This window comes from Pan paniscus, chromosome 1 (genome assembly GCF_029289425.2).
Source record: "Pan paniscus chromosome 1, NHGRI_mPanPan1-v2.0_pri, whole genome shotgun sequence".
In the NCBI taxonomy this organism is placed as follows: domain Eukaryota; kingdom Metazoa; phylum Chordata; class Mammalia; order Primates; family Hominidae; genus Pan; species Pan paniscus.
Window position 1 is genome coordinate 167035150 of NC_073249.2, and position 26208 is coordinate 167061357.

Genomic DNA, 26208 nt, shown 5'->3' on the forward strand with positions numbered 1-26208 from the left:
TGCTGGCAAAGGCAAAAATAATTAGTTAATTAAAAAAAAAAGACAGTAAACTTCACTGGAAATCATCTAAAGAGGTAAAGAAAAGGCAACAGACAAGATAACCAGAAACCAAGACAAGATAATTTCACAAAGGAACCATCAAGTAAGAAAATGGTAATATAACACTTAGTGGATTTAGCAAACTGGTAATGAAGTGAAAGTCTTAGAGGAAAGAAACTCAAGGGTAGTGGGTTGAAGACTGAATGAGAGTGAAACATGAAGGGTGAGAATAAAACAACTCAAATTTTACTGTGAAGGAAAGGGGAAATACAGTATGACTTTAACATGGAATAGTGGCTCTTTGTTCTCTGTTAAAAAAGGGGAATATTTCAGCAAGTTTATACGTACAGAGAAAGGAGCCAATGGAGAGAAAGTAGTTGTAAATACAGAAAGGGAACAAATGATACAATAACGTTTTAAAAGAGGTGGAAGGGATGGAGTCTAAAGCCAGAGCCAAGGATAAGGAGGTGGTCATTTGCCCCAGAGGAAGAAGAGTTGGGGGCTCAGGTAGAATACTGATAAAGGTTTGCTAAGAGGAATGTGAGAGAAACTGTCTGGTTATTCTTAAGTAAGGGCAATGTTAGGAGAAAAGGTGCGTTTGACAGTAACAGCATTAGTAGAGGCAACAGTTTGCACGGTCATTCAATTTTCTCCACAGTGCTCAGCAGCCCAAGAGAGGACTGAAGAAAACGACCAATTTTACTCTGTTATCTGTGATTCCTTATCATTTGGTTTACAACATATTTGCAGCTTTTACGGAATTTTACCTTCCACTGTAATTACACACAGCTCTGGCTACCACTCCGGTCCTCCCCAGTGCCTAGCTCAACATTGGATGTCAATAAATTCTGGTTAAAAGAGTGGATACAGTCACATAATATTTTAAAATATTACAACACAAAAGAAAATCCTGTGCTTCTCCACCACCTCACATGTAAGTCAATGACATCATAAAGACTAAGCTTAACACTTCAGTCAATTGAGGTTTACAATAATGTAGCAGATTCGGATACACCCTTTAATTAGTCTGTTTTAACAAAACAAATCATTAAAAGTAATGTTGCCTTGTTTCTACGACAGTCTTAAATACAGCACTTCCACCCCAATACCTATTTCAAATGAAAATTCAGCTGAACAGTTAGCTAATTGCTTTTAACTCACAAACCCTAAATATTTGCATTCCACTAAAAGCAAAAGTTATTTACTTACAAAGTGTAAATGCTTTTAATTATGGCTATTTCCAATAGGCTTCACACATTTCCATAAACCTAGATTTCTCATTCTTTGGAATTAGATGCATTAGATCACTAGGGAATCTCAACCGATTACAGCCTCCTGATCCCGTCTGTTTACATTCCATCTGCACACACTCCCCTACACGCAACTAAACAACTGGTTTGGGATGAGCATCATCAACAGCACCTTGTGGCTCATCAAACACCATCCTTACTCAATATGGGTTAAGAACCACACCTGAATGCCAGCACTGATATCTAAGTAACTCTAAGAGGTGGGATGTCATTTTGCTGACTGGAATATTGAACAATCTGGGGACAGATATGCCTGTCCAGACCCAACACAAATTAACAAAAATCCTAAACACAGATAAATCCTAAAGAAAAATGTCAACTCATTTTCTTTAAAGAAAATGCTGTCCATTTAGAGGAGGAGAGGGCCAGCGAGAAAAAGGGAAAACGACCCCCGACTCCCAACACATCTTTTTCTCCATACGGGAAATACAAACATCTCTTTGAAGCGGCTTCTACAAAATCGGATGTTCTAGAGTCCTGAAGGAGCATTGGTCCGGGAACTAAAACAGCCAGCCACCTCCTGGCCACCTGTGTCCAGGTAGAGCAAGGTAGTTTGAGGATGCAGGGTTAGGTTTCGGAAAGGGTCTTCACGCCCAAACGGACCAAGGCAAGAGAGTCGGCGATCCAGAAAGTGGAGGGCTCGGGCGCTGTTCAGGGGGAGAAAATGGGGCAGCGGGGAGAAAAGAGGATGGGTGCTTGGTTCATATCCCAGCTGTTAGGGACACCAGGCAGGTCGAATCCTCTGGTTGAGACCAGAGCCTCCACTGTTAGGCTCCCAGAGCTTCCTTTACCCCCACCCCCGGACACCAACCCGCGCCCACACACCTGCCCGTCGACCCGCAGGTGGCATTCTCTCGGTCAAGGGCACGAGGTGAGAAGGGCAGGGCGCGCCGGGACCCTGTGCAGGTAGCCCCAGCTCACCTGGGAGAACCGGGCGCCCCAGGCTCCTCGCCTCGGCCCCCTGGCCCCCTCGCCCTCTCGCCTCCTCGCACTCACCCAGATCATGAGGCTGTCGCACAGGGGCAGCTTAGGCTGCGGCGGCGGCTGCGTCTCCTCCATGGCCGGCGCCGCCGTCGACGACGCCGCGGACACCTTCACCTCCCTCCTCCCGGCTCTCCTCCAGGAGCCGGCGTCCACGACCTGCTAGCCCCCAGGAAAGCTCGGTACCAGGCCCGACCAGCGCAGCTGACGCGCGAACCCTCGCGCTGTCGACGTGTCCGGCGTCACCCCCTCCTCACCCGCCCCCGCCTCGCTCCAGCGTTCGCCCCCTCCCCTTCCTGGGCCCCGGCCGCGCTGCCAGGCACCTGAGCCCCGCCTTCTCCCACCCCTCCCCTCCTCCCACCCGTCCTGCCCACTCCCGCACACCTCGCCCCGCCGCCCTGAGTGACCTGGCCGCGCACCAGTCACAGAGACGGTAGGTACCCGGGAGGGCGGGCGGGGCGGGGCGGGGGCGGGAAGAACCGGGATAGGTTGCGCAGGAGGGATTGCTGATTGGACGTGCCCTCGTGGGCTCTGGCCAATCAACGTGAGACAAGCCTGAGCCTTGGGTAGAGAGTGAGAGTGGGTGGGAAGAGGTTTATGACCTGGCAGGTGCAGTGAGGGCGGGGGTGGGAGGTTGCGCGCGGGAAGCGAGCGCGCGTGCGCGGCGGGGATTGGTAAGGCTGAAGCTTGCACAGCCCCAGTGGCCGAAGAGGCAGAGGGGCAGCAGGGCACCGGCTGGGCTCAGGCGTCTTCCCTCCTTCTTCGCGGTAGCACGCCGCCTCGCTACACCTGTGGAGGGCCCCACACTCTGCTTCCACATTGTCTTCAGAAATAGATCCTACCGGCTGGGCGAGGTGGCTCACGCCTGTAATCCTAGCACTTTGGGAGGCTGAGGCGGGTGGATCACCTGAGGTCAGGAATTCGAGACCCGCCAGGCCAAGATGGCGAAACCCATTCTCTACTAAAAATACAAAGATTAGCCGGGGGTGGTGGCACATGACTGTAATCCCAGCTACTCAGGAGGCTGAGGCAGAAGAATCGCTTGAACCCGGGAGGCACATGTTGCAGTGAGCCGAGATCATGCCACTGCACCCCAGCCTGGACAAAAAACCGAGACTCTGTCTCTAAAAAATATATAAAACAAAATAAAGAAAGAAAGAAATAGATCATACCCATGAATTAAAACTCTTCGAGGAAGGAAGAGCTGATTTCCTCCTAGGCACTCATTGGAAAGGGATGTTTTCATTTGCACACGTGGCAAATATGCCACATTAATAACGAAAATAAAATCCGTCAGTGCTCCTTAAATAAGCTCTCACGGGACCATAGATCATGAGCAATTTTATTTTACATGGGGCAAAAGGGAAGACCGTTTTCAAGTAGCAAAATAAACGAAATGTTTTGAAAAACATGGAAGATATTAATGTATCCATTTTCCTTTGGCAGTTGAAAATTTGCTTTTTCCGAGAATGTTATGGGGTGGAGGGGGGTCGGGGGAGGTGACCTGAAATTGGAAGCTCTCCAAGGTATTGATAGATGGCTTAGGTGATTGAAAAGGGCTAGACTATTCTTAGTCTTGCTGTCACTTCACTCATTCATAAACTCATCAATTCATGCTCTGAGTAAGGAAACAGCTGGCTTTTTTTTATATTGCTGCGTTTTTATATTTAGACACTGAAAATTTAAAACTGATGGACGACTGCAATTAAAAGCCCCCAAGTGTAAATCAGTCTTATTCTAAAAATACAGTATGTACGTTTGCTATTGACTCCCTTAACATTATTCCAGAACTTTCTTAACGCCTCTGGAGTCACTTTATATGCTGGAACTAGGTACATTGGTAATGTGATTTAATTAAAACTACAAGATTTAGGAATTGAAGACCTGGTCTGAATCTTGACTTTATTCCCCACTGGCTGCTCTCCTATAGCCCCCAACCTCCACATTCCTAAGATCATTGTAATTAAAATGTAAACATACATGGTAAATGTAAATTATAAACTTTGTAAATATGAGTTACTATTATCATCTATACATATGGGAACTTCTCAACATATTTATCACTGAGAGCCACAAGTGACCAAATTTCTCAAATAAAATAATTCGTGAGAGTAACTTGGGGGGGGCAATTAAGTTATGCTTCTGGACTTTATAGAGAGTAAATTATCAGGGAAGGAAAAATTTAGCAATTTTTATCAAGAAACTTTAAAATATCCATATCATTTAAACCCATGATTCCAATTTATTCTGCGTCAGTCATAAATTCTATTGAAATAATCAGAAGTGCATTTGGAGGCTTTGAACAATGATATGTATGGCAATGCTATGTATTGATCAATTGTATAATCGATTGATACAATGCCCAAAAAGCAAGAAAGGCTAAATATTTTACAGCAGATTCAGTGCTCTGGAGAATATTTGATAACTCAGGAAAGTTGTCACAATGTATACTATTAAATAAAATTTAGATGAAAGTATCAGCCATATGACCTCAATATTATAAATATTATGTATGTATTTTAATATATACACAGGAAGAAGACAAAGGAATAATCATAAAACTGTTGTTATATTTATATACAAATGAAAAATGACTATTTTTCTAATCTTCCATATTTTCTAGGCTTTCTACAATTAGCTTATATTACTTTATAATCAGAAAAAAAAGACTTTAGAAGAAATGCCAAATACAACATAAGTTATCATTTCCAACTATTAAATTGGCATCAGTTCTTTAGAAGTTGGCATCCATGTTTGGGGAGTTGAATGAAACTAACTCTTAAACCCTAGCTGTGGGATTATAAATAGGTACAAAGTTTTTTGACAATATATATCAAGAGCCTTTAAAATGTTCAAAGTCTTTAAGCCAGTAAGTTCACTTTCAGAATCTATTCTAAGAAAATAATCATATGCCAACAAAGTTGTTGATTGCAGTACTATTTATCAAGCAAAAAGGAAAAGAAACAGCTATTAAATGTCTGAAAGAGAAGTGATTAAACACAGTAAGTTATATTTAAACAATGAAATGTATCATAGGCATTAAAATATTTTAAAATAAGTTTATTCAGGAAAATGCTTATCACATAATGTTAAGAAAAAAAGCCATTATGCAATCTGTGCATACAGCATAGATCCCAACATATACATAAATATATGGGCCAGGTGCAATGGCTCAAGCCTGTAATGCCGGCACTTTGGGAGGCTGAGGTGGTGGGAGGATCACTTGAGTCCAGGGGTTTGAGATCAGCCTGGGCAACATAGAGAGAACCCGTCATTACCTTGAATAAATAAATAAATGTATGTATGTAAATATATATTTATGTGTGGATCCCTATTTGGGTGTGCCTGGGTGTGTGTATATATACTGTATACATACACCCCCAGAGAGAGAAAAAAAGAAAGAGACTACAGAAAATATACCAAGATGTTGATAGTGATGATGATAATGTCTAGGTATTGGAATAATGGGTGAGTTTTACCTTCTTTGTAATTTCCAGTGAATTTGAAATTTTCTACCGTGATTTTATTGTCATGAAAAAGGAGTAAAGCCTGAAAATGTTTAAAATTATGAATATGGTAGAATCTCAACTGTGAAGAATATATATAGGAATACATGCACACATACACACGTGTGCCCACGCATGCGTGCATGCGTATGCATCCATACAGAGGGACATTGAGAAGAGAGTTGGCTAAAATTAAGCCCAAAGTTTAGTGTTATAGAGACCTGATATCACTTCTTATTGCCTGGGTGATCTTGAGCAAATGACAATTTCATTAAAGCTCAGTTTCAGTCTCTCTAAGCTGGGATAATACTAGTATATTTCTGTGTATTTCTGTATTGATTAGGAATATTTTTGGTGGTAAGTGGGAGAAACCAAACCTGGTAGCTTTTTTTTTTTTTTAATGTTTTTGGAAGAATACAAGAGGGTTCACAGGTTCAGAGGAAGAGCTGAAGAACCCAGCATGGGAAAGTGCAGGTCCCAAAATAGCTCATTGGATCTAGGTAGCAAAAACTATGGGAGTCTTTTCAGGATACCACCACCTGGATGAGTAGGATAAAATGGCTGCTCAGTCTTTCTGTGTCATTCTGTTCAAGATTCCAATTCCAGGGGGAGCATCTGACTGGCCTGTTTTGGGATTTTGTCTAACCCTTTCCCAGAAGAGGATAGAGCCCTAGACTGGCTGCCCCACATAGATTGCAGGCCTAAGGCGAGATCACAGAGCTGTTGCCCATTGAAAGGAGGAATGGTGCCTGCAGACAAAAACAAAACCAATTCTTTCCACATGACTTCTTACGGTTGTTGTGAGGGTCAAATGTATGTAAAATGCTTAATATAAATCCTAGCTTATAGTAGTTGCTCAATACATTTTAGCTATTCTTTACACCACACACGTGTGTGTGCATGTGTGCACTGAAAAGAAACCTGAAAAAAAATTAAAATATTAGTAAACGTTATTCATGGTAATTAATTATTGTCTTTTTGTATTTTCCAATTTCATCAAAATGGATGAATATTTGTTTTTTACTTAAAACAAACTTTATTGTGTGTGTTGGGGAAAAAGGATGAGAAAGAGATTTTATGTTCTGAGTTGGTCTGTAAGTAAATAGATAAATGATAAGAGGAGAAAATCCCTAGCTAGGCACTTTAAATAGAACTGCAGTAGGCCCTACTTGTAAAGAAGATATCTGTGTCTTACACATACAAATGATGAAATGAAGAAACTGAGAATTCTAAGGCTTTCCTGCTGATTTCTAGGTAACCCTGAATGTCTCAGAATGGATATCAGCTAGACGACTCTGACCTGGACAGATGCAGATCTAGACATACAGTTCCTGCAGTCATGCTAGTAGAGAGATCATGTCAGCAGCAAAGAGTGCAATTGGACGTCAGCAGCAAAGCATTCATTCCTGAAGGAAATTATTGAACCCACACACAGAGAATTCTGACAGCATTGTTTAGGTAAAGCTTCCCCTTCCACAGACCCCCAAACACATGTCCTGCAAATGTTGAAGGTAGGAAGGAAGGATGAAGGCATAAAAGAAGGGAGGGAAGAAAGAGGGAGAAAGGAAAGAACTGCAACATAGGCTCAATCTCAGCAACCGAGACAGAGGTAGCCAGAATGATATGAGATCCACCATAGGGATTAGTTTGCTTTTCTGGATGATGCCCACAAGAGTGGTCTGCGATCAAATATGCAAAGAATTATAGCAAATAGCAAACTCAGGCTACCTCAAGTCAATATCAAAGTTCAGAAGAAGTTGAATGCAGCAGCTGTGACAATTTTCAGAATCTGGGAGGTACTTTGGAATAATAGTTTCCAGGCCCCGAGGGAGGAGATTTATATGCCCTAGGCAGAGTCACAGAAAGAGAGACAGGAATGAAAATTGACGTTTTACAACACCTCCTTGTTCTTAGACCTGTAAACACAGTGGGCACAAATACCTAAGGTGTATTTGAGTTCCATCAAATACCATACTAGGGTTTAGGGAAGCAAGACCAATCCCAGACATTATGGGTAAGATTTAGCTTTCTGTTAATGGAACAACCTTGACCATAATTGACTTGGATCTGAACGTTTAGGTAATGGGACTGGGAAGATAGGGACAAATATCCTATGGATATTTTCAGCCAGCATAACTATTAAGGTAGAGACTGGAGAAAGGTGATCAAGGATGTGGATTCCTTCCCACTGTGTGTAAAAATGAATATTCATTTATTTTTCACGCTGGCTTGAAACTCACTCTTGCTATGAAATTAATATTCATTTAGGAACTGTATGAGATACTGGAAATTTTACTTCTAGGGCTGTTGAAGACTTGAGTTACATGGATTTTATATCACTTAATGAAACTGCCTTTTAATGCATTTTACTTCCAAGAGATGTTATTGCCAACCTGTTGGGCTGCCCAAAGAGAGATTACTCTAAGGATTCAATGGAGAAATTGAAGCCAAGTGCAAGTTCAAATTAAGGGAGACGGCATCTCTGTCACTAGAGAATGCGCATCCATAGAGCAAGAGATTTTAAAATTGTACCATAAACAGAAAAAAAAAATCTTAACTTCAAGGACTTTTGTTATTGCAGCCTGTTGTAAATTGGATTTTCCAGGAAGTAGACCCTGAGATGGAGATTAGCATGTTGGAGGGTTATTAAGAAATGCTGTTGGGAATAACAGCTGTGAGAGAGGAGGGAAGGAAGAAGTAGTGGGCAGAGGGAGAAAGCAGCTTGTGGTGCAGGCTCAATGAAAGTCTTGACTTATCCCTGGGGAGTGCTGAAGCTGGAATGGTCCTTCCAAGTTGTTCCAAGTTTGAATGAGGGGAGTTGGTCTGTACGCTTCCATGTTGATAAATCATTCATTGCATGTGGGCTGCCCTAGAGAGGTGACGTGGCAGCCTAGGCAATTCACAAAGAAGGCTGATGGCTGATGGCTGTCTGCTGAAAGCACTCCAAGATGCTGGAAATATCCAGGCAGCACACCACAGTATACTCTGTAAGGCAGTAGCACCCACAGTAGCTTTGGGTGGGGATGAGGGTGCCATCACTCAGAATGGGAAAGCATGGTGTTTAAGTGTGGACAAGTAGGACTGAAAGTGTGGCAATAGGTATCATAACCACAAAGTTAAAATAGTCACAGAGGAAGAATGTTGGCATCTTTGGTTCTTGGATTAGAAGCCTCCAAAATGAGGAAGGATTTTAGCCATAGTTATAATTTCACTTAGGGGCTTAGTGTCAAATAACTAAATGAATGACACCTTGGAGGATTTAAGACAGGTTCCTGGGGAAACAAAAGTTACAAAAAAGATATATCACAATACAGAGTAATCTTATCAATTATGTTTTAAACTTACAGGGAAGAGTGTTTAGCTTGCCATTTATTAAGTAAAAATAAATGTAACCATTTCATTTATTAAGCATATGTAAACTCACCCTAAAGCTCTAAATCAAACATAATCGCACGTAATTTATCTTGTCCTTAATAACTCTGATGAGAAAAAATTTAAATAGCAAGGTAAATGTAGCATTTATTTTCAAATACCTAAAAACAACAGTAAAAATAGGCATTTAGTAAAAATGTACCGATAATGTAACCAATCTAAAGTATCATTTAAACATATAAATCATGGAGTTTATATCTCAGTTTATCTGAGTGAATCACAAGACCTGTCATCATTTTACACTCTGTTGGAAGAGATGATCCATGGTTCTCATTCAGTTGGTGACCTATTTTTTATGTACAAAAATCCTTCTAATCCATGTAAGCAGGTTTTTAAAACAAAGACCAAACAGTGACACATAGTGAGTGTCTAATCATTTCATCCACAGATGTTTGTCTCTAAAAAGCAAGAATTACAGTATAACAAAGGGTACCTCCTATTGGTGTTTGTTTGTTTTTGAGACGAGGTCTCACTGTGTCACCCTTGAGTGGAGTGACATGATCCTGGCTCACTGCAGCTTCAAACTCCTGGGCTGAAGTGATCCCCCCCACCTCTCCCTCCTGAGTAGCTGGGACAATGGGCACGTGCCACCATGTTCAGCTAATTTTTTCATTTCTTGTAGCAATGCGGTCTTCTTATGTTGTCCAGACTGATCTGAAACTCCTGGGCTCAAGCAATCCTCCTGCTTCAGCCTCCCAAGTGCTGGGATTACAGGTATGAGCTACCATGCCTGGCTGCTCCTATTGTTTTTAGGTGTGTTGAAAATTAATATTTTAAAAATTGAAATTATTTAATTATATTATATGTATGGAAAATAGATACAGTCACATTCACAAGACTGGTTTCACAGGTTTAATAAGAACATAATGTTTAAGGATGATAGAGATCACTATGTTAGAAATAGTGATTATTTTTTATTATCGCTTGAGAAAAACACATTTGAAACTGTCATTACAAAATGTGGTACTCTGAAGCCTCTACACATATATCAGTTGAAAATACATTGAAGTGATATTTGCCTAAGGAGCTAGAATATCTTGCTTTCCCTCCATGTGTTAGATAAGTATAACTTATATATAATATAATACATCTTAAAACGTCAAAATGTTAGAGGGAAGAAGTTTATCCGATCATTTATGGACACTAGAAAAGGGGGCTTCTTAATCATAAGCATTAACAAATTGGGCTATAAGAACAAAGAACAAAAATGTTCCGGAATGCCAGGAAAGATGTGCAAAGGGTTTACTAAACGCTGTTGCAGAAAATTCCTTGAAGCTCATGGCTAGTAAAATGTCTGAAACGATTTAACCCAGTAAATGAGTACTTCCTAATGTGATCTGGGAATATTCCCCAAAGATCTTTAAAACAAAACGACCAAGAAATAATGAAAAACAAAACTACTGGGTAGGACCTAGCCTTATACAGAAAAGAGGGAGCTGCACATTTCATTAAAGGACTTGCCACTATAAAAAGATTTCCTTCCCAGTGCTTTGGGAGGCAGAGGCGGGTGGATCACCTGAGGTCAGGAGTTCAAGACCAGCCCGACCAACATGGAGAAACCCCATCTCTACTAAAAATACAAAATTAGCCAGGCATGGTGGCGCATGCCTGTAATCCCAGCTACTCGGGAGGCCAAGGCAGGAGAATCGCTTGAACCTGGGAGACAGAACTTGTGGTGAGCCGAGATCATGCCATTGCACTCCAGCCTAGGCAGCAAGAGCAAAACTCCGTCTGAAAGAAGAAAAAAAAAAAGTTTCCTGGCCAAGCGCGGTGGCTCACGCCTGTAATCCCAGCACTTTGGAAGGCCAAGGCAGGAGGATCATGAGGTCAAGAGATCGAGACCATCCTGGCCTGGTGAAACCCCGTCTCTACATCTCTACTAAAAATACAAAAATTAGCCAGGTGTGGTGCCGTGTGCCTGTAGTCCCAGCTACTCAGGAGGCTGAGGCATGAGAATCACTTGAACCCGGGAGGCGGAGGTTGCAGTGAGCCAAGATCATGCCACTGCACTCCAGCCTGGCAACAGAGCGAGACTCCATCTCAAAAAAAAAAGTTTTGTATGAACACAATTGGTGACTGAGAACATATCCAATCATAAAGCTATAAAAAAAAACAATAATAGCTAAAACATGCAGCACTTATTAGGTGCTGTGCACTATTCAATGTACTTCACTTACACTAATTCATTTATCCTTAACAACCTGATAAAGTAAGTAATATTTTTCAACTTTATCTTACTGATGAGGGAACTGATGCATCAAGAGGCACCCAAGCTCATACAACTAATAAATTGCATACCTCATAAAACCTCTTTCCAGATGCGAAGAAGAGATTCATCCTTGGGGAGATCACAGCTGATTTTTAAAGACAATCATTGCAAATAAAACATAACATATACAATCCTTCTTCAATCATTGCAGTTTCTGTATTTTCCCTTGTTACTGAAATAGTTCTTCAGGGAGTCAGCATTGTTTTTGTTCAACACAGTGAAACAAGAAAATCCATTGTGTCTAGATGAGTGAAATTAATGATTACCTATTGAAGAATCTACTGACTGAAGGTTCATGACTACAGTAAATGAGTCAGGGCCCTTGAATATGCTAAGCTTTTGGCATTTTGTATCTGAAGATGAGCTTGAATTATTTTTACCCATTTTTTTATATAAACCTCAAATTTTTCTGAAGAATAATTAAGTTGGCCATTCGGATTAAATAACTGGCCTACCTGTGAGGCTGTATTTTTTTAATGTACAAAGTCCATTTTTAGGTTATAATTACCACATTGATAGAGAGATAAAGAGAGAGAGGGATGCATATAAATAATTCAAGAGTAACAGAAATAATTACCGTTAGCCCTTAAATACTTCAGTATATATCTCTGAAGAATAAGAACATTCTCTTATCTAATTACACAGAATTATATAGTTGGGAAAATTAACAGTGACATAATAGTATTGTATAATGTGCACTCCTTTAAATTTACCTAATTGTCCACAATTATTTTTTTCTCTTTTTTTCTGGGACTCAAAGTCAAGGAATCAGGATTATGCATTGTATTTGACATGTTGCTTCAGTCTCCTCTGATCTAGGTCAGTTCTCCGTGTGTGTGTGTGTGTGTGTGTGTGTGTGTGTGCATGTGTGTGTGTGAGAGAGAGAGAGAGAGATCTTTCATGACAGCAACATTTTTGAAGAGTCTAGTAGATTTGTTGGATTGTTTCTTGGTGATCAGATTTGGTTCAACTATTTTTGGAAGAGATTATATTGTGAGCTTAGTGTATCACATTAGCAATAACATGGTACTAGATTGTCTAATTACTAAGGACATTAAATTTTACCATTTGATTAGAATGATGTCCACTAGATCTCTCCATTGTAAAGATATTTTTCCATGGTTATTACTAAATAATCTGAGAATGTGTGTGTATATTTTTACCCCCAATTTTTCACTCAATGCCTTTGGCATCCATTAATAATTATTATCAGAATCAAGTATTACTATGGTGTGTAAAAGGGAGGTGGTTTTCTATTTCCACTATTCCTTCTATATCTATTAGTTGGCATTATTCTACAAAAATAGCTTTTCCTCTTTCTTCATATCCACCTTTAATTTTTTTAAGTGCAAATATGGACTCTAAATATATGTTTATTCAGCATGTTATAATCCATTCCTGACATGAGTCATTTTAATCATCAGTCCCTCAGAAGTTCAGCCTGTGGGAATGCCTTCACATTGGCTTCTGCATCTTTTTTGCATAATCCATTGTTTTTTTGTGTACTTCTAGGCACAGGATGTTACAGGATCATTTTGTACTTTCATTGACCCTATCTTGGACTCAGCCATTTCTCCAAGGATCCCTGGTTCCATGTTGTAGGGAAGGATGTTTAGTAAGCCTGGATGTCTATGAGCAAAGCAGGCTCCATTTCATAATTTCATTCCTTGAAAATGAGATTTTGGTCACCTGTTAAAATAGGGTTACTCTTGTAAAAACTATAATATTGAACCTCATAGTCATTTAGGCTTTAGGGTGAACATATTTATCAGCCTATTTATTTCATAAGGGGTAATGGTGGCAATGCTGAAGTTAGAGGGCCCATGGAGGAAGAAAGAAAGCTAACATCAATTTCTTCTATTCCAGGCACCATCACATACATGATTGACATTAATCCTCATAAAAATCTTAGTTTTGCAAGTGAGGGAGTAACTTGTTCAAAGTTACTGCTTGTGTTATAGATATCCCAAAATTAAAACCCTTATTTGTTTGATCCTAAAAACTTCATCTGTGACTTCTACTACCAAAGGCCATTCTCCAAGCCAAGCAAGTAGGTCTGAGGGCTGAGAAGACACAGTTCACCCACTTCAAGTTTCAAGAAGGGCAAACTTTGGTCATGCTGTCTTCTGTGTTTCACTTGAAGTTGTTCAGCATGATCTGCATGCACAGCCACCCTCTCATTGTCCTTCGGCTGAGAATAGGGTTCAAATGTTTCTCCCTATTGCTCAGGAAGTCTGTGGGAAACAATTTCCTATTTCATTTGCTTTCAGTGTTTATTCAAAAAGAACAGATAGAATCTCAAACTGAATGCTGTTTCAGTTGGATTATTCATTACAAGTACTATCTGTTGCCAGAAGTTAGTGCTGGTGGTGGGAAAGCTTGTTGTAGGCTTGTAAGAGATAACTGAAACAAGCTGCCTGAGCAACAATGTTGGGTACAAAGCACAGAAGAACATGTTTTTGTCCCCTCTTCATTATGATCTTGGTCAAGTTCCTGAACTCTGTTGGCTCTCAGTTTTCTCACTGTAAATGGAGACAATAATAGTTTGCCTGCCTGAAGAAATGAGGTAAGCTGTCTAGTACAAAATCAACAACCACATATTGAATATCTTCTACAAAAGAGAGTTTCCTTTGACATTAGAAATGTGGAGAAATATAAGGCAGAGTTTCTACTCCTATTATGCTTAACATCCAGTTGAAGTTGCAGGACTTGCATCTTAAAAGGACAAATAAATAACATGGAGACATATTTGTAACACAGTATGTGAGTGTCAAAGACAAGGGAAAGGATTAATCACCAATAACATTATAAGCTTCTCAACTTAAAATAATATTAAAGAACGCTTTTCTCTTTTTTTAAAAAATATAAGTTTAGGAATAGATGTGCAGGATATGCAGGTTTTTTACATAGGTAAACGGGTACCATGGTGGTTTACTGCACAGATCATCCCATCACGCAAGTATTAAACCCAGAATCCATTAGCTATTTTTCCTGATGCTCTTCCCACCCCACAGGTGCCCAGTGTGTGTTGTTCCCCTCCATATGTCTATGAGTTCTCATCATTCAGCTCCCACATATAAGTGAGAACATGAAGTGTTTGGTTTTCTGTTCCTGTGTTACTTTGCTGAGGATAATGGCTTCTAACTCCATCCATGTCCCTGCAAAGGACATGATCCCATTCCTTTTTATGGCTGCATAGTATTCCATGGCATATATGTATCACATTTTCTTTATGCAATCTATCATTGATGGACATTTAGGTTGATTCCATGACTTTGCTACTGCAAATAGTGCTGCAATGAACATATGCATGCATGTATCTTTATAACTGAATGATTTATATGCCTTTGGGTACATACCCAGTAATGGGATTGCTGGGTCAAATGGTATTTCTGCATTTAGGTTTTTGAATAATCGCCACACTGTCTTCCACAGTGATTGAACTAATTTACACTCCCACCAACAGTGTAAAAACATTCCTTTTTCTTCATAACCACTGCAGCATCTGTTGTTTTTTGACTTTTTAATAGTAGCCATTCTAACTGGTGTGAGATGGTATCTCATTGTGGTTTTGATTTGCATTTCTCTAATGATCAGTGATGTTGAGCTTTTTTTCATATGTTTGTTGGCCGTATGTATGTCTTCCTTTGAGAAGGATCTGTTCATGTTCACTTTTTAATGTCCGCTTTTTAATGGGGTTGTTTATTTTTTTCTTGTAAATTTGTTTAAGTTACTTGTGCATTCTGGACATTAGATCTTTGTTAGGTAGGTAGATAGATAGATAGATAGATAGATAGATAGATAGCAAAATTTTTCTCCCATTCTGTAGGCTGTCTGTTCACTCTGATAATAGTTTCTTTTGTTGTGCAGAAGCTCTTTAGTTTAATTAGATCCCATTTGTCAATTTTTGCTTTTATTGAATTGCTTTTGATATTTTTGTTGTGAAATTTTTGCTTGCGTCCTGAATGGTATTGTCTAGAGTGTCGTCTAGGATTTTTATAGTTTTGGGTTTTACATTTAAGTCTTTAATCCATTTTGAGTTAATTTTTGTATATGGTGTAAGGAGGGTGTCCAGTTTCAATTTTCTGCATACTGCTAGCCACTTCTCCTAGCACCATTTATTAAATAGGGGATCCTTTCCCCATTGTTTGTTTTTGTTAGGTTTGTCAAAGATCAGATGATTGCAGGTGTGTGGTCTCATTTCTGATTTCTCTATTCTGATTCATTAGTCTATGTGTCTGTTCTTGTACTAGTACCATGCTGTTTTGGTTACTGTAGCCTTGTAGTACAGTTTGAAGTCAGGTAGCATGATTCTCATTAAATTACCATTGACTTCTTTACAGAATTAGAAAAAACTATCTTAAAATTCATATAGAACAAAAAAAAAGGGCCCAAATAGCCAAGTCAATCCTAAGCAAAAAGCACTTTTATCTTTTCTCCTACCTATGTTTTAAACAAGAAAATAAGGAATAAGGAAGGAAAGAATAAAGGTACAACAAAACAAATGAAAAATGAAAAAGAAAAGGAAAAAATACAAAAAAAGCAGTAAAAGTAGATATGAAGATAAATATAAAAGTCAGTATTAATGTCTTTTCAGTTTATAAACCTCACTTTTTCTTATGTGATTTAAATCCAATTGCATAATACAAAAATTATAAATCTATGTTTATAAATACAAAACATATAAAGATATCATTTGTGACAATAACAACATAAAGAGAGGGATGGAGCTGTGTACATGCAAACATTTTGTATACAATTGAAACTAACTTGAATTGAAACTAGATTGCTATAAATGAAAACGTTAATTGTAATCCTCAGGGCAACCACTAAGAATACAACTTTAAAATGTGTAGAAAAAGAAAAGAGAAAGTAATCAAAAAGGTATACTAGAAAATACGTATTTAATACAAAAGAAGGCAGTAACAAAGGAATTAAAGAGCAAAAAAAAACATATAGAAAGCAAATAGCAAAATGGCAAAAATCCTACCTTATCAGTAATTACATTAAAAATAAATGGATGAAAGCTCTAATGAAAAGGCAAATGTTGGCAGTAAAGATTGAAAAACATGATCTAATTGTATGCTGTCTATAAGAGACTTGCTTTAGATTCAAAGTCAAAATAAGTTGAAAGCTAAGAAATGGAAGAAGCTCCTTCATGCAAACACTAACTAAAAGACAGCTGGAGTAAATATATGACTATCAGACAAAATAGAGTTTAAGAAAAAAATTATGCCTGGTGCAGTAGCTCATGCCTGTAATCCCAACACTTTGGTAAGCCAAGGAGGGAAAATCACTTGAGTCTAGGAGTTCAAGACCAGCCTGGGCAACATAGGGAACCCCCATCTCAAAAGAGAGAGAGAGAGAGAGAGACACAGAGAGAGGGAGAGAGAGAGAGACAGAGAGAGAGGGAGAGAGAGAGAGGGAGAGAGAGAGAGAGAGAGAGAAAGAAAGAAGGAAAGAGAGAGAGAGAAAGAAAGAAAGAAAGAAAGAAAGAAAGAAAGAAAGAAAGAAAGAAAATAAAGACATTAGCCGGGCTTAGTTGTATTTACCTGTGGTCCCAGCTATTTGAGAGACTGAGGTGGCAGGTGGGCTTGGGCCCAGGAGGTTGAGACTATAGTAAGATGTGATTGTACCACTGTACTACTCCAACCTGAGCAATAGAACAAGACCCTATCTCAAAAAAGAAAAAAGAAAAAATTGTTACAATAGACAAATCAGGATATTACATAATAATAAAGGGTCAATCCATCAAGAACATATATCAATTATAAACCTATAAACAGAGCCCCAAATATATGAAGCAAAGATGGGCAATTAAAGACAGAAGCAGGCAGTTCAACAATAAGAGTAGGACGTTGCATATTCCACTTTCAATAATGAATAAGTCAACTAGGCAGATCATCAACAAGGACATAGAGGACTTGAATAACACTACAAGCCAACTATACCTAAGAGACATGTACAGGACACTCCATTCAACAACTGCAGAATACACATTCTTCTCAAGCGCACACGGATAATTCTCCAAGATGAACCATATGTTAAACTTCTAAACAAATCTCAATAAATTTTAAAATATTGAAACCATAACAAGTGTCTTTGGAATGAAATTAGAAATCTATAACAGAAGGGAAACTAGAAAATTCACAAATATGTGGAAATTAAAGAACATACTCTTAAATAACCAATGGGCCAAAGAAGAAATCACAAGGGGATTTAGAAAATAGAGATGTATGAACATGAAAACACAACATACCAAAATCTATGAGATACAATGAAAGCAGTGCTCAGAGGGAAATTTATACTTTTAAATGCCTACATTAAAAAAAAATCTTATATAAATAACCTAACCTTCCTAAGTGACTAGCAAAAAAAAAAAAAAAAAAAAAAAAAGGCAGACTAAGCCCACAGCAAACAGAAGGGCTGAAATAATAAAGATTTGAGCAGAGGTAAATGAAACAAAACATAGAAAAACAATAAAGAGAATTAATGAAACTAAACTTTGTTCTTTGAAAAGATCAACAAAATTGCCAAACTTTTACCTCAACTGATGAAGACAAAAAGAAGATTCAAATAAAAAATGAAAGTGGTAATATTACTATTAGCCTTATGACAATAAAAAGAATTATAGAGAGTGCTATAAACATTTCTATGTGAAAAAAAATCATATAACCTAAACAAAATGAACAACTTCCTAGAAACACACAAACCACACACACAAACTATCAAAATTGACTCAAGATGAAATCTGAATAGACTTAAAACAAGTAAGGATATTGAATCAGTAATCAAAAATTCTAACAGAAAAAAGCTCATGACTGGGTGGCTTCACTGGCAAAGTCTACCAAATATTTTATGAAGCAGAGTAATTCTTTTCAAACTTCCAAAAAGTAGAAGGGGAGGAAATATTTCCCAACTCATTCTATGAGGCCAGCATTACCCTGATACCAAAGCCAGACAAAGATATGACAAGGAGAGAAAACTGCATGCCAATATCCCTTATGAATATAGATGCAAAAATTTTCAACACAATACTAGCAAACAAAATTCAACACTAGATTAAAAGGATTATACGTTATGACTAATTTTTTCCAGGGATGCAAGAGTGGTTCAACATATGAAAAGAAGCCAAATCAACATATTACAACATTTATGAAAGAAAGAGTAAAACCCCACACATTCATCTTAACTGATGACAAAAAGCATTTGACAAAATTCAACAGTCTTTCATGATGGGAACACTCAGTAAAGTAGAAATAGAAGGCAGCATTCTCAACATGATAAAGGCCATCTGGAAAATTCCATAGCTAACGTCAAACTCTATGTAAAAGACCAAAAGCTTTCCCTGTAATATCAGGCACAAGACAAGAATTTTCATTCTTGCCACTTCCATTCAACATTATACTGAACGTTCTAGCCAGGTCAACAAGGTAAGAAAAAGAAATAAAAGGCATCTATATTAGAAAGGCAGAGGTAAAACTATTTCTAGTCACAGATGACATGATTTTATATCAAACAAAAAACTACTAAAGCTATGCATTACTCTGTTTTGCATTGCTATAAAGGAATTCCTGAGACTGGGTAATTTATAAAGAGTTTTCTTTGGCTTGCAGTTCTGCAGGTTGTACAATCATGACACCAGGATCTGCTTGGCTTCTGGTGAAGCCTCAGGAAGCTTATACTCACGGCAGAAGGAAGGGGGAGCAGGCATGTGACATTGTGAGAGAGGGAACAAGAGAGAAGCCACCAAGAGGCCCCAGGCTCTTCTAAACAACCAGCTTTTATATGAACTAATAGAGTGAGAACTCATTACTGTGAGGAGAGCACCAAGCCATTCTTGAGGGATCTGTTCCCATGACCCAAACACCTCTCTCTAGGCCAACCTTCAACAATAGAGTTCATACTTCAACATGAGATTTGGAGGGGCCGCACATCCAGACTATAGCAAGCTAATAGAGGAATTTAGCCAAGTTGCAGAATATAATATCAAAACTCCATGTATTTCTACAATGGATGTCTGTATTGTATATAAAGCCCCATTGTATTTATATATACGAGCAATGAACAATCTGAAAAAGAAACCATAAAACAATTTCATTTAAAATAACATCAGGCCCAGTGTGGTGGCTCACACCTGTAATCTCAGCACTTTGGGAGGCTGAGGCAGGCGGGTCACTTGAGGTCAGGAGTTCAAAACCAGCCTGGTCAACATGGCAAAACCCTGTCTCTACTAAAAATACAAAATTGGCTGAGTGTGATGGTGCACGCCTGTAGTCCCAGCTACTCAGGAGGCCGAGGCAGGAGAATCACTTGAACTTGGGAGGCAGAGGTTGCAGTGAGCTGTGATCATGCCACTGCACTCCAGCCTGGGTGACAGAGTGAGACTCTGTCTCAAAAACAAACAAATGAAACAAAAACAAACAGAAAAATAAAAATAGAGTAACATCAAAACGGTAAAATATTTAAGAATATATTTAACCAGGAAATTGTAACACTTGTGCACTGAACACTATAAAATTTTGCTGAAAGAGATTAAGGAGAACCTTAATAAGTAGAAAGAGATTTCATGTTCATGGATTGGAAGATATAATATTAAGATGACAATACTCCCCAAATTGATCTACGGATTCAGTGCAAGCTCTATCAAAATTTCAACTTCTTTTTTGAACAAATAGAGAAGCTGATTCTAAAATTCATATGGAATTGCAAGAGATACAGGACATCCAAAATCCTGAAAAAGAAAGCAAAAAGAACTTAAACCCATACTTCAAAACTTACTACAAAGTTACAAAAATCAAAACAGTGTACTATTGGAATAAAGGTAGATATATAGGTCACTGGAGTATAATTGAGAGTCCAGAAAGAAATCAATATATCTATGGATAATTTATTTCTAATAAGGATGTCAAGACCATTCAATGGGGGAAAGAATTGTCTTTTCAAAAAATGATGCTTGGACAAACCAATGTCTACATGGCAAAGAATGGATTTGGATCTTTACCTCATAACACATACATAAATTAATTCAAAACAGATTTAAAAATTCAAATGTAAAAGCTAAAACTATACAACTCTTGAAAGGAAACATAGGTGTAACTCTTCATGACCTTAGATTAAGCAATAGTTTCTTAGCTAAGGTATCAAGAGCACAAGCAACAAAAGAAAAAATAGATAACATAAACTTCATTAAAATTAAAAACAAAAAAATTAATTGAAATCGTCATAATTATACATACTTAGTGGGTACAGAGTGACATTTCAATACATGCATACAATGTGTATTGATCAATCAGGGTAATTAGCATATCCATCATCTCAAACATCCATCATTTCTTTGTGTTGGGAACATTCAACATCCTCCTTTTAGCTATCTGAAATGTTATAAGATATTACTGTGGACTGTAGTCATCCCACAGGTGTATAAAACACTAGAACTTATTCCTCCTATCTAGCTGTAAGTTTGTATCCTTTAACTAACTTCTCTAACTCCCTCCTTTACCTACCCTTTTCTGGTAACCACAATTCTACTCTCTGCTTCTATGAGCTCAGCATTTCTAGTTTCCACATTATGAGTGAGAACATGTGGTATTTATCATTCTATGTCTGACTTATTTCACTTAACATAATATCTCCTAGGATGATCCATGTTGCTGCAAATGACAGAGTTTTATTCTTTTTTATGGTTGAATAATATTTCATTGTGATATATATATATATATCACATATATATATATGACATTTTCTTTATCCATTCATCTACTGATGGGCATGTAGGTTGATTCAATATCTTGCCTATTGTGAATAGTGCCACAATAAACACAGGGATGCAGATCACAATTCAACATATGGTTTTCCTTTCCTTTGGATACATAACGAATAGTGGAATTGCTAGATCATATGGTAGTTCTATTTTCATTTTTTTTGAAGAAATTCCATACTGTTTTACATAATGGCTATACTAATTTACATTCCCACTAACAGAATATAAGAGTTCCCTTTTCTCTGCATCTTTGCCGGCATTTTTTGTGTGTGTGCTTTTAATAACAGCTAGTCTAACTAGATGAGATGATATCTCATTGTGGTTTTGATTTAAATTTTCTTAGTGGTTTGTGATGTTGAGCACTTTTGCATATACATTGCCATTTGTATGTCTTTTTAAAAAATAAATGTCTATTTTGATCATTTGCCCATTTTTAAATCAGATTTTTTTTTGCTGTTGAATTGTTTGAGTTCCTTCTGTATTCTGAATATTAATCCCTTGCCTCTTTATTCTCTTGATTGTTTCCTTTGTTACAGTGAAGCTTTTGAGTTTGATATAATCCCATTTGTCATTTTTGCTTTTGTTGCCTGTGCTCTTGAAGTCTCATCATTAAAACTTTGCTCAGAAGTGTTTCTCCTATTTTTTTTCTGGTGGTTTTATAGTTTTGTGTCTTACATTTAAGTCTTTAATCCATTTCAAGTTGATTTTTGTATATGGTGAGAAGTAGAGGGTGTAATTTTATTCTTCTGCATATAGATACCCAGTTTTACCAGCACCATTTTTTGAAGAGTCTGTCCTTTCCCCAGTGGATATTCTTGTCACCTTTGTCAATCAGTGGGCCATAAGTACATTAATTCATTTTTCTGTTTTCTGTTCTTTGCCATGGTCTATCTGTCTGTTTTGATGCTAGTACCATGCTATTTTGGTTAGTATAGCTTTGTATTATAATTTGAAAGCAGGAACTATAATGGCTTCAGCTTTGTTCCTTTTATTCAGAATTAGTTTGGCTATTTGGGGTCTTTTGTGATTTCATACAAATTTTAGGGTTTGTTTTTTTTTCATTTCTATGAAGAATGCCATTGGCATTTTGATATGGATTAAATTGAATCTGTACATTGCTTTGGGTTATGTGGGCATTTTGACAATATTAATTATTCCAATCCATAAACATGGAATTTTTTTTCATTTGTTTTTTTTCTCTTCAATTATTTTCATCAGTGTTTTGTGGCTTTCATTGTAAAAATTTTTAACCTCTTTGGCTAAATTTATTCCTAGGTGTCTTTTTTGTAACTATTGTAAATAGGATTGTTTTCTTGATTTCCTCTTAAGCTAGTTTGTTATTGGTGTGTGGAAACATTACTGATTTTCCTATGGTGATTTTTTTAATCGTGCAATGTTAAGAGTTTTAAAATAGTTCTAAGACTTTTTGGTGGAGTTTTCAGGTTTTTCTCTATATGAGATCATGTCATCTGCAAACAAGGACATTTTGACATTCTCTTTTCCAATTTGGATGCATTTTCTTTCTTTCTCTTGCCTTATTGCTCAGGCTAAGACTTCCCATGCTAGTTGAACAAGAGTGTTGAAAATGGGGATCCTTGTCTTGTTCGATTTCTTTGAGAAAAAGTTTTTCATTTTTTCCCATTTAGTATGATATTAGCTGTGAGTTTGTCACATAGGCTTTATTGTGTTGAGGTATGTTCCTTGTATAGCTAATTTGTTTAGTTTTTATCATGAAGGCATACTGAATTTTGTCAAATACTTTTTCTGTGTCTATTGAGATGATTCTGTGTCTATTTAGACGTTTTATGTCTTTCATTCTGTTGATGTGATATATCACATTTATTGCTTTGCATATGTTGGACCATCCTTGCATCCCTGAAATAAATCCCCCTTGATCATAGTGTATAATCATTTTGCTGTGCTGTTAGATTTAGTTTGCTAGTATTTTATTGAGGATTTTTGCATCTATGTTCATTACAGACATTGGCCTGTAGTCTTCATTTTTGTTCTGTTCTTTTCTGGTTTGTGTATCAGCATAAGACTGGCATTATATAATAAATTTGGAACAGTTCCCTCCTCTTTAACTTTTTTGAAATAGTTTGAGAAGAATTGTTGCTAGTTCTCTTTTAAAATATTGATATAATTGAGCAGTGAAGTCGTCTGGTCCTGAGCTTTTCTTTGTTGGGAGATGCTTATTACTTGCCATTTGTCTGTTCGATTTTCTGCTTCTTCTTGGTTCAGTCTTGGTAGATTTTATGTGTACTAGAATTTACACACTTCCTCTAGGTTTTCCTGTTTGTTGGCAAATTGGAATGATTATTTGTATTTCCATGGCATTTGTTTTAAGGTCTCCATTTTAATTTCTGATTTTATTTATTTGGATCTTCTTTTTCTCTTAGTCTCTTTTCAAAAAATCAACTGTTTGTTTTGTTTGTCAATCTTTTGTATTTTTGTCTCTATTTCATTAAGTCTGCTTTAATCTTTATTATTTGTTTTCTTCTGTTAATATGAGCCTTGGTTTGTTCTTGTTTATCTAATTTTTTGAGGTGCTACGTTAGTGAAGTTTTTTTTTTTTTTTTAACTTCCTGCTTTTTTGATGTAGTCATTTATTGCTTTGAACTTCCCTGGTAGAACTGCTTTTGCTATCTCCCATAGGTTTTGGTATATTGTGTTTCTATTTTCATTTGTTTCAAAAGGTTTTTTAAATTCTCTTCCTAATTTCTTCATTGCACCATTGATCATTCAGAAGCATGTTATTTAACTTCTAGGTACTTACACAGTTTCAAAAGTTCATCTTGTTATTGACTTCTAGCTTTATTCGATTGTGATCTAAAGAAAATCTTAATATGATCTCAATTTTCTTAAGTTTATTGAGGCTTGTTTTGTGGTCTATCCTGGAGAGTGTTGCATATACTGATGAGAAGAATGTGTATTCTGCAGCTGTTGGTTAAAACGTTTGGCAGATGTCTGTTGGGTCTATTTGGTCTATAATGCAGTTTAAGTCCTATGTTTTTTGTTGATTTTCAGTATAGATTATCTGTCCAATGCTAGGAGTGGAGTGTTGAAGTCTCCACCTATTGATGTACTGCAGTGTATCTCGCCCTTTAACTATAATATTTATTTATATATCTGAGTGCTGTTGTGTTGGATGCATATATATTTAGAATTTATATCCTCTTATGGAATTAATCCCTTTGTCCTTATGTAATGACCCTCTTTGTCTCTTTTTTATGTATTTAGACTTAAATTTAATCTATTTTGTTTGATATAAGTAATTATAGCTATTTCTGCTCAGTTTTGTTTTTTGTTTATGTGGAATCTTTTCCCATTCTTTTACTTCAGTCTATGTGTATCTTTACAGGTGAAGTGAGTTTCTTGTAGACAAAATATAGTTTGATCTTGTTTTGTTTTTATCCTTTCAGCTAATCCATGTCTTTTAATTCGAGAATCCAAACTAATTACATTCACAGTTTTTATTGATAGGTATGGATTTACTTCTGTCATTTTCTTAATTAATTACTGGTTGTTTTTTACATTTTTTTGTCCCTGTCTTTCTCTCTTATTGTTTCTCATGGTTTGGTTGTTTTGTAATAATGTTTGATTCCTTTCTCTTTCTTCTTTGTGTGTCTGCTTTACTAGTGAGCTTTATACTTTCATGAGTTTTCATGTTTGTTGGTATCGTCTTTTCACTTCCAGATTTAGGACTCCCTCAAGCATTTTTTGTATGGCCTGTCTAGTGGTGATAAATTTCCTCTTTTTTTGCTTATCTGTGAAAAACTTTATTTCTCTTTCATGTCTGAAGGGTATAATTGCTGGGTGTAGTATTATTGGCTGGAATTTTTTTTTTTTCGGTACTTTGAATATATCATCCCATTCTCCCTGGCCTATAAGGTTTCTGCTGAAAATTTTTCCGTTGGTCTGACAAGGCTTTCCTTATATGTGACTTGACACTTTTCTCTTGCTCTTTTTAGAATTCTCTTTGTTTTGATTTTTGACAGTTTGACTACAATTTACCTTGAAGAGGAGCCTTTTGTGTTGGATCTATTTGGGAATCTCTGAGCTTCCTGGGTCACATTGTCCCTATCTCTCTCAAGATATGAGAATTTTTCAGCTGTTATTTATTTAAATATATTTTCAATGTCTTCTCCTATGTATTCACCTTCTAGAACTTACATAATCTGAATATTTGTTCATTTAATGTCTCAGAAGTCTTGTATGCCTCTTCATTCTCTTTAATTCTTTTTTTCTTTTGTTGTCTTACTGGGTTATTCAAAAGACCTCTCTTCAAGTTCAGAAATTCTTTCTTCTTGATCCAGTCAGTAGTTGAAGCTGTTGCTTGTAATCTTTATTTTATTCATTGAAATCTTCGGTTCCAATATTTCTGTTTGGTTCCATTTTATAGTACCTATCTCTGTTGAATTTCTTATTCTGATGATAATTGTTTTCCTGAATTCATTGAATGATCTATTTGTATTCTCTTATATCTCACTGAGTTTTTTAAAGATAATTATTTTGAGTTCATTTTTAGGCATTTCATAGATTTTCTTTTTTGGAGTCTGCTACTGGAAAATTATTATGTTCCTTTGGAGGTGTCATGTTTCCTTGCTTTTGCATACATCTTGTGTCCTTATGTTGATATCTGCACATCTGGTGTAGCAGTTGTCTTGTCTCATTTTATCGAGCAACTTTCATAAAGAAATAATTTTTCCTGTAGATTTGTCCTTTAGTGTTGGTTGGGTAGTGTTTTGGCTTTGGGTCCAGGTGGGTGCAATAGTGTAGTCTCTGTGTGATTCTGTTTGGTGTATTCAATGTTAGCAGTGTCTGCAAGTGCCTCAGCGGCCTAGGCTGCAAGAGTTTGTGGAGGCTATGGTGCGGCTTTGCAAAGTGTAGTGGGCCCCCAGTGGGCCA

At 37.3% G+C, this 26208-nt stretch overlaps 1 protein-coding gene and 1 long non-coding RNA gene across 3 annotated transcripts in view; one reads left to right on the forward strand and one right to left on the reverse strand.

Moving 5' to 3' along the window:
• Positions 1 to 2785, reverse strand: part of HOOK1 (hook microtubule tethering protein 1) — a 61762-nt gene extending 58977 nt beyond the window's left edge. Inside the window, exons 1-2 of one of the 2 annotated variants that reach the window (XM_055092017.2) lie at positions 2738 to 2785; positions 2346 to 2489 (exon numbers count right to left, since the gene is read on the reverse strand). In XM_055092017.2, coding sequence (XP_054947992.1) covers positions 2346 to 2408 — 63 coding nt within the window. In that variant the 5' untranslated portion in view covers positions 2409 to 2489; positions 2738 to 2785. Of the gene's footprint in view, positions 1 to 2345; positions 2490 to 2714 lie in introns of both variants that reach the window. The other variant, XM_008977980.6, reaches the window with a different exon arrangement.
• The window catches only part of LOC129393096 (uncharacterized), a 30738-nt gene continuing 6949 nt past the window's right edge, over positions 2420 to 26208 (forward strand). The window contains exons 1-2 of the long non-coding RNA XR_008619731.2: positions 2420 to 2763; positions 9891 to 9982. This is a non-coding gene — a long non-coding RNA (uncharacterized LOC129393096). The remainder of the gene's footprint in view (positions 2764 to 9890; positions 9983 to 26208) is intronic.